Source organism: Poecilia latipinna, unplaced genomic scaffold, assembly GCF_001443285.1.
Source record: "Poecilia latipinna isolate Pla-1442-1.1 unplaced genomic scaffold, P_latipinna-1.0 Scaffold2908, whole genome shotgun sequence".
NCBI lineage: Eukaryota > Metazoa > Chordata > Actinopteri > Cyprinodontiformes > Poeciliidae > Poecilia > Poecilia latipinna.
This window is the reverse complement of record NW_015115524.1, coordinates 12,173-21,337: the sequence shown is the minus strand read 5'-3', so window position 1 is coordinate 21,337 and position 9,165 is coordinate 12,173. Positions and strand designations below refer to the sequence as shown.

The 9,165-nt window shown below is 39.2% G+C and overlaps 1 protein-coding gene across 1 annotated transcript in view; it reads right to left on the bottom strand.

Annotated features, from left to right (window-relative positions):
* The window catches only part of LOC106939561 (ubiquitin-conjugating enzyme E2 E1-like), a gene marked incomplete at its 5' end in the record, with an annotated part of 18,641 nt that extends 10,161 nt beyond the window's left edge, over positions 1 to 8,480 (bottom strand). Inside the window, 2 exons of the mRNA XM_015021995.1 lie at positions 3,041 to 3,173; positions 8,368 to 8,480. Of these exons, the coding sequence (XP_014877481.1) occupies positions 3,041 to 3,173; positions 8,368 to 8,480 (246 nt within the window). The remainder of the gene's footprint in view (positions 1 to 3,040; positions 3,174 to 8,367) is intronic.
* Positions 8,481 to 9,165: the final 685 nt, after the last annotated feature.

The following is a 9,165-nucleotide window of genomic DNA, read 5'->3' as shown; positions in this document are numbered from 1 at the left end:
CTCAGCGTCACATTACCGCTGACTTTCCAGCGTCAGTGCTGCTGTAAAGGTTGATTGAGAGCTCCACTGAGGGCCGTTTGCACCATTCGTCAATGTAGCCGACAAATTTACAGATCTTTAAACGACTGTATTTTATCAGGACTTAAATATGGGATTTCTTTTAAAGGGATTATGCAAAGTTCACATTTCCTATGGTTTCATGCTTTAATTTGACGCTTAAGAAGACAAAAAACAACAACAACAAAAAAAACGTCCGATCGTTTTTTGGCAATAAGTATGTATTTTTTTGGAGTCTGGAAAATGAGCCGTTTCAAAAACCTTCCACAGGCATCGCACCGTTACCTAGCAACCCCAGCCAAGCCTGGCACCGTTACCTAGCAACCCAAGCAGAGCTCTAGAATGTTTGGTCAGCTAATTTTATCGCTGTATGCCAGCTGCTGGGAAAGACAAGTGTTTTATCGCTGAACTACTTGCTGCATCCTTCTTGGTTTACACAAAATTCACATTTTGCACATTTTTGTTCCTCCATTTCAGTTCCTATTGCTCCTAAAAACAGTCCAAGCACTTAAAAAAACACTCAAATCATTTCAAGACACTAAAAAGCATTTGCCAACATTTTGTCATTTGTCAAAAACATCAGTTTCAAAAACCTCCCGAATTTAATGTCACAAATCAGCAGGGACTGCCCCGTTACCGAGCAACTCCAGCAAAGCCCAGCCTGTTGCCTAGCAACCCCAGCTGAATTCTACATGCTGTATTCTTGTCAGTTGTGCATGAGGCTCTACTTCTGCTTTTCAAAGATGTAGAGTTGCATATTTGACCATCTGTTTTCAGTCATTTTCACGTGCGAGTGTAAACGTCGAGTTGGGGCCAGCAGCAGATTATTTGGATTTAAAGTGACAAGGGGCTCTAAAGCAGCTCATTTTGAAAGGAGCCTAAACAGATTAAAAACTAAAATCTCATTATCTAAGAATGATTTAGTGTAATCAATGCAATGAGCATGTTCTCTACAGACCTATTCAAGGAAGCATAATGGGTCACCTTTAAATTCTGCATCAGAGCATTACTAAATCTGGTGCTTTTAAAAACCTGACCACCAGAGGGCAGCTCGTTCTAAAAAGCACAACACCTCAACAATATGAGCTCTGTTAAGAAAAACTGGACTCCAGCACCCAAGTGTCAATTAGTTCTTCCACTTGTAAAAGTAAACAGCCTCCTGTGATGGCGCGGGCTCCAGCGGTGAATCATAAGGATAACACACTCCTTCCTGAGAGCTCAACCAGCTAATAACCTCCCACAGAAATCAGGCTCTGACCTCCTGACCCTGAGGAAAACCTCCATCCAACCCCAGTGTCCCCCCTCCCCCAAGAAAAGGACTCTAGATTCCTCGTTTTAAAACCAAACTTCCCACCAGAGCCCATTCATTTCTGCAGTGAAGGTGTGTGTGGCTGCACACACCATGTGTGTGTGTGTGTTTGAAAGGGGGGTTTGGCTGCAGATCACAGTGTGCTGGATGGGGTAAGAGGTATTGAAGGGGGCGGAAACACTCGATCCCTCTGGCCACAGAAAGCTGGGTCGGAGCCTGTGGATTTGTTTGAGTCTTCTGTCAAACACGGTGCTGCTGGTAACACAGCACAAAGACAGAAAAGGAGGTGTGTGTGTGTGTGTGTGTGTGTGTGTGTGTGTGTGTGTGTGTGTGTGTGTGCGTGCGTGTATGGAAAACCTCTGGACAGGTTTTTTTGTTTTTCTTTTTGCCGCACCGAAAATATCTACGAGACTTTCCCAGACAGCGGATGTGTTTGGAATAAACAGAGTTTGATTTGCTAATAGAAACAGATCTATGTCAAAAAGCTACAAATATAAACCGAAGAGATTCACACATTGTAGATTCTCTACAACCAGAGTTTGTTAACTCTTCCCTCGGTAAAATTCAAGCACTTTTCAAGCTTTTCCAGCACCACTTTGGAGATTATGACTAGCATTGGTTTTAGCTGTTAAATTATCAACATAATGCGCTAAAGATTAAATGTACGCCTGATATTTAAAAGAAGAAGTTACTCAGTGCTTTGGTACTAATTGTCAACACTACGACAATTAGATAACAAGGTCAGAAAAAAATTTTAATTAAGAAAAAAAGAAATGTGGGAGAGGGAAGTAGTTCAGCTATGCTAGCTTGACTTTGACAACCTTAATTAGGATGTGCTGTGGAATTAGCTGGTTTTCAGTTACAAAATAAAAGAAAGCAACCTAAACAACAACTCTGACAGATCACCAGTAGAGCAGGTGTTTAAATTAGATAATCAACCACTGCTGTGTTAGGCTAGCTAATAGCAGCGGTAGCTAATCTACCACAGCGATCATTTAAGAATAGCAAAACATTACAAAATAAAATAATTTCTAATAAATAAAATTAGCTGTTTTAGCGTGTCTTGTCACTTTAAATTTAAATAAACTGCTGCTTGCCGCGTGAAAATGGCTGTAGACAGATGTGCAAATATACCACCAATATATACCATCTTTGAAAAGCAGAAGTGGAGACTCCTCCACAACCAACAAGAATGCAATAATAATTTCACATAAGCAACTTTCACGTGTGAGTGTTGATGTAAAGTTGGGGGCCAGATGCAGATCATTTAGATTTAAAGTGACAAGATGCCTTAAAACAGCTCATTCTGGAACTGAGCAGACTAAAATCTCATTATATAAGAATGATTTTGTGCAAAGATGCAATGAACATGCTTTGTATAGTCCTAACCAGCTCAAGGAAGCATAACAGGTCACCTTTAATAAATAACTGAGATAGGCTCCAGTTATATTGAGCATTTCTGTCAATTCTATCATATACAGATGATACAATACATTTAAGTTCAGCTTATTATGCAAAATGGTAAAAAATGTCATTGAGTCACTGACTTTGCAACAGTGTATGTGGCGACATTGGAAAGGAAAACAAGAACAAAACTTATCCGCTTTGACTGACTGGAGATCATAAGTTTAAATTGTTTAATTTAATTGAAAACAGAAGGACGTGTCCACTGACCTTGGGGGGTTTGAATGGGTAGTCGGGTGTGAAGGCGATGTCCAGGAAGAAGACTCCTCCCTCGTACACGGAGCCCGGAGGGCCCAAGATGGTCGACCTCCACTCATAGATGTTGTCTCCTTTGGGGCCGGCGCTGTGAAATCGAAACAAGACATGAGTTAATATTAATGAGAAAAGAGACCCAACAGAGATCTGTGTGGACAAAATGTCTCCTGATAGGCCAATGATGAAGATTTGTGGGAAGATGAAACCAGGAACAGGGTTTGTACCACAACAAAATTCAAGCGCCAGAACCACACTTTGAAGATAAAAACAATACAACTAAAGTTAGATTATTACTGTATTCTGCAGCAGGCCCAACAACAACAAAGATAAAACAATAAGTAGTTAAAAAGCTGCCTGGCTACCAAGTCATGACACTGAAACCACAGAATATTAAGGCTTTGTGAAGCTGAAGGCCACATCTGCTACATATGGTGAGTAATTAATGCCCCCATCCTGTAGTTTGTGGTGAGACCTTGATCTGGTGTAAAGCCAGAAAAACACTGAGACAATAAACAATCCCTCCGACGTCGGGTAACTACAGCGGCTGGTGTTCATGTTGGCGCGTCGCCTGTGGCCAGATGTGCGGAAACACTGGGCTGCTTTCAGCCGCGGTTCCCGTTTCACTGAAACCAGTAATGATATTTCATGAATGAGACCGTCTGGCAACACATGGCCCTCTGTGATGAGGTATTAGACATCTCCCTGTTCAGATGGGTTACAATTTAATCTACTTTAAAAGAACAACACTTTAAATATTCTGGGTCACGTTATCGAGATCCATCCTGAAACACAAGCAGCAGAAAACACCAGGCGATTAGGACTAAAACGATTAATCGGGAATAATCACAATCAATCACAATAAACTGTGATTAATCACAATAAACTCGGTTAAATAATTAAAATAATCAACTAATTTAGTAATTGATTAATCATTAACCGGAGTGTACAGACAAAAAAGAGCAATTTTATGAAAAAACAACATACTCAGAGGAGCCAAATCTGTGCAAAATAAGTATATACTTTTAAGATCATAAAAAAGATCTTACTATTTTCTTAGTTTTGTCTTATAAGTTAGGAGTAGCTTTTCAGGAAGATATAGCAGCTGTTTTAAGTAAATAATTCCTTAAAATTGATTTAAAAAGTACTAGCTCCACTGGCAGATTAGTTCACTTGTAACAACACATTTCTCATGTTACAAGAGAATTCATACCTTTTCCATCAATATTAAGAAATTATTGACTTAAAACAAGCTCTTATATTTTGCTGAAAAGTTACTTGCAAATTAGTTTTGTCTTATTTCAAGTGTACAAAGATATTTGCACTAGAAACTAGACAAAAATACCCGGTAATTTTGCGTTTTTGCAAAGTAATATTGACTTTTTCAGGTTTTAAAGCTAAAGTTGATTCTGCAAACTTAGTTTTCCAAGCAAAACTTTCCACTTATTTTTATTAAATAAATATTAACAGTTGTAGAGTTAAGTGTTGCATAAAAACCTTAGTATTGATGGAAGGTTCCCTCTTTTCCACTACACATGTGAACATAAGCCTGAGGAAAGACGTCTGAGCCAAGAACACAGCGAGAACACAGAGTTTAGAAAGTTTATTTGGATAACGAGATCTTTACATCACAGATTTAATTTGTTTTGGCAGAACAGAACTCTATTTGAACAGTCGCCAAATAAACTCCATAATTGCATGTTTTGTTTTTCCTCCAAACACGCGCTGCCGCATGTCATCCAGACAAAGAAACATCTGAGCGCAGCGAAGGAAACGAACCTCCGAATGAAAGGATTTGCGGGCGCATGTTGACATCTGATAGCCAGCAGTTTGAACCTGTCATAACATCATAAAGTAAGAGCAAACCGCATCATGAACTGCCCCTGGTGTTCGTGTTCCTACATGATTCTGCTGGTTTTAGCAGAGGGAGGCCATGTTTTCCTCCTCAGCAACCGGAGATGTTTGGATACTTTTTGGGTCGATGCAGATTAAAGACATTGTGGATCTGGATCAATTAAACCACATTTTGTTTTTTGAAGATTTAATTTTTAGAAAATCTGGATTATACTTTCACCGATGACTGGTGTCAGGACCCCTAGAGCGGCCATCTTGGCTTGGACTTTGAATCCAGGTCAACTTTACGACAAAATTTTACAGCCTGGCTACGATTTATGTTATTTTAATTACCAGAATAAAGTCATAATATTAGAGTTCATAACGCTACCAGAATAAAGTGGCAATAATACAAGAAAAAGTTCTATGACAATAAAGTTGAACTAATACTAGAATGAACTCATAAAATTACCAAAGTACAGCTGTAATATCAGGAGAATAAAACACGAAACTATCACAGAAGGGATGATTGAAAGAAAAGCCACCTTGTGAATATATTTTCTCTCATTCATGTTTTTTGTATAAAAGAAAGCAAGGAAAAAAATTAAAATAAGAAATCGTATCTTATACAAAAGAAATGTTGATATTAACTTTAAGCCATATTGTCCAGCCCTAGATCTGGATTTTGCCATTTGGTCTCTACTGCTTCTAAAAACAACAACAAAAAAACACCCAGGTGTTTTGTGGCAATAAGTGAATATTTTTTGGTGTTTGGAAAATGAATCTGAATGTTGAGTCACACTGCATCGTTACCTAGCAACCCCAGTCCGTAACCTAGCAACCCAAGAGAATCTCAAGCACGTTTGATCAGCTGGTTTTCCCGCTGAATGTGCCGTGCAATGGCTGCAATGAAAAAAAAAGTGTTTTGTTGATTTACTATTCAGAAACTAACTGCTGTGTTGTTGTTGGTTGTGCAGGAGGCTCCACTTCTGCTTTTCAAAGATGCCAGGTTGTATAATTGCACTTCTCTTTGAGTTGGGGTGCATAGTCATTAGTTGGATTTAAAGAAACAAAAAGCTCTCTCAAAACAGGCAGAACTGATCAGAATACAATCTCGTTTTGTATAGGCCAGAAGATCATTCCTAACCTGTTCAAGGAGCTACAATAGGTCACCTTTAAAAATAAAAACTACCTGTTATTCTGATACCTGATGACTTTCCACATATTAGACACTGAAACTAAACTTCTTAGAATGAATTCAGTCTAACTGGTTGTGGTTTTTATTCATTTCCAGAGTATTTTACCCATCTGAGATAAACATGAAAGCAGCTGTTATTGTCCCTGAAACTCTGAGGCTGTTTTCACACATGGATGCTGGACAATAGAGAGAGGATGAGGTTCGGCTGTTATCAGGAGTTGCTATTTCACGCATGCAGCTCGCAGCAGGAGGCTGTTTCCGTCGGCTGTATCTGCTGGGTTTAGACAAACGGCGCAGGAGGCTGAGCACGATTTGGATTTATCTCAACCTGACCAAACGTTTCACAGGCTTCACATTCAGGGCGCCGTTAAGCTTGATGACCAAACACATCTGACTCTGAAATTTTATTTTTATACTTTAAGTTACAAGGATAAACGCCAATGTTTTTTTATTCTGATTTTAGGAAAGGCATTCAACGTTTTTGAAATATTCCATCATTTTGCATTTTCTTCCAGAACTGTCCCGTATTTATCCAACAATCAATCATCAACTGACCAGCTTTTCTGTCATAACAGAATACACTGATATTCTATTGTTTGAAACATTGTTTAGAAAAGTTTAAGGGAGGTGAATACCTTTAATGGACCAACACTGCAAAGCCTTGCCAGTATTAGTACTTTTAAAGGGGCAGCATTGTGTTTTCCATCCGCATAGCGACATTTTGTAGCATAATCAAGTAAAATATCAAATATAACTTGATGAAACACCTTGAAAGGTCTCTTTAAGAAGCTTCTGCTCTTTCTGAAGCTCCGCTTTCAGGAATCATCCCAATATGGCTCCTTCATTAACTCTTTACAGTTTTACCAGCGTTCCCCGAGAAGTAGCTCCTATAATGAGCCTAACGGATGCTCAGTTCCACCAGGTATTTGCTAATTGCTGCTGGCTAGTCTGAAGGAGCTGCGGAGGTGCTGCTTGGAATCTGCACCTCAGAAGAGGAGCTTCGTCTTGAAGGCGAAGCTAGGTCCAACAATTCGTTTTGTACAGCTGAATGGTTGCCAGGGAGATTAAAGCATCTCTCTCCAAGATGCATGGACGAATCAAAGTAATGCTCCAGATACATTTTTGATGAGGGAATCACAATACAACGTCATGTAAAGCTAAAAAAAAAAAAGAAAAAAAAAGCAGATTTTACATAATACTTCCCTGTAAAAGCTGCCATCATGGTTGACGCATGCGGCTTTTAAAGTGCTGCAAAGTCTCCCTGCAGCACCGATGCATGAAACCTGCTCGCTAACCTCTGCAGCGCCGTCGGCCACTCCCCACATACCACATTACATACTGTGAGACGTTCAAGAGCAGGAAGAATACAGCTGCAGCGAATGAAGCTGGTGGCACCCCGCCATGAATACAGATAAGAAGAAGAAACCAAACTTTGGAAAGACGCCGCAGCTCCAGCGTGTGACGACAGGCCAGCCAGCATCAGGAGCTGAAATCTGTTAAACTAGATCAGACGGGGCTGATCTAGTTTAACTGAACTGCTTCTGAACTGCTTCTAAATCCACAAAAAACAGAACATTACCAAGTAGTTTCTGCCTGGTGTCTAGTACAAATATCTTAGTAAACTTTAAATAAAACAAAACTAACTTATAAGTAACTTTTCATCGAGATTTAAGTAAATACCATTTCCACTGGCAGATTAATACACTTATAATATGGGAAAATGTGTTAAGTGAAATAATATGCCAGTGGAACTAGTATTTTTTTTAAATCAATATTAAAGCATTATTTACTTAAAACAAGTTCATTTATCTTCATGAAAAGCTACTTGTAACTTGACAAAACTAAGAAATTTTCACAAAAAAATGGACCAAAGATTCTGGGAATAATTTTGTATTTTTGCTGCGTCTTCAATGAAAAACTCCCAAATCAACTTAAATATGTATTATTTACCACTCATCTATTGTCTTTAATCGTTTATTCTTGAATATTTTGCAAACAAGTTCTAATATCTGACCAGAAATGTATTTAATAAATACAGATATCAGTTTTCAAACACTAATTTAATTTGCTAAAAATGACAAGAGGTCCAACCCAACTCTATGCTGCCACCTTTTTAAAAATCACAACCACATTTTTGTTCAACCCTGAACTACTGCTGGTGACTCAGTTTTGCTGTCTTCAAACAGTCGCATGTAAATCGCAGCCAGACGTTAAACATTTAGCACCAATAAACAGAAACGCCACTAAAACTTACATGCAGAGAAAAGACGGAGACGTCCCGACTGCAGCAGGGAATCTCAGCCACACAGGGGCTGAGCGTAAACGCCGAGTCAGTAAGTGAGCGTTCACGCCATCGCCGACTGTTGCTCAGAGACGCGGCCGGCTGTTGATTTGTTGCAGCTGGTTCAGAGCTCATTAACGCTCCAACGGCCTCCCACTCGGCTCACAGTTTAGGGAGAGGCGAACAAATAGAGCAAATGCCAGCCCTTCTAAATGTTTGGAAAAGATTTAAGGTCAGGATTCGTGGAGATAAAACTCTGATGGGCGCCTTCTTTTCTCAAAGTCATTCATTTCTTCTGAATTACCAATTTACAGTGTATTCTGAAAGTATTCACTCCTCCTGACAAAACGACAACGATTATTATTAGGGCTGTAATGATTCATCGAATGATTAATCACAGGCCAATTATCTGCCTCCAGGTTTTATTATGTTTTACTGTTTAGTGCTGGATAATTATTTTAGTCAGAATTATGAGATACTTTATTGTTCATCTATTACACAACACCCCCAAAAAATTAAAGGTGACCTGTTATGCTCCCTGAACAGGTTAGGATAGATGTGTGGGCTTTTACAAAGCATGTTCATTGCACGTTTTGCACAAAATCATTCTTAGAAAATGAGATTTTAATCTTATTTTGAGCTCCTTTCAGAGTTGGCCGTTTTAGGGCGTCTGGTCACTTTAAATCCAAATAAGCTGCTGCTGGCCACGCATCCAAAAGTCAACTTTTCCACTCACACGTGGAAATGGCTGCAAACAGTTATACAACTACA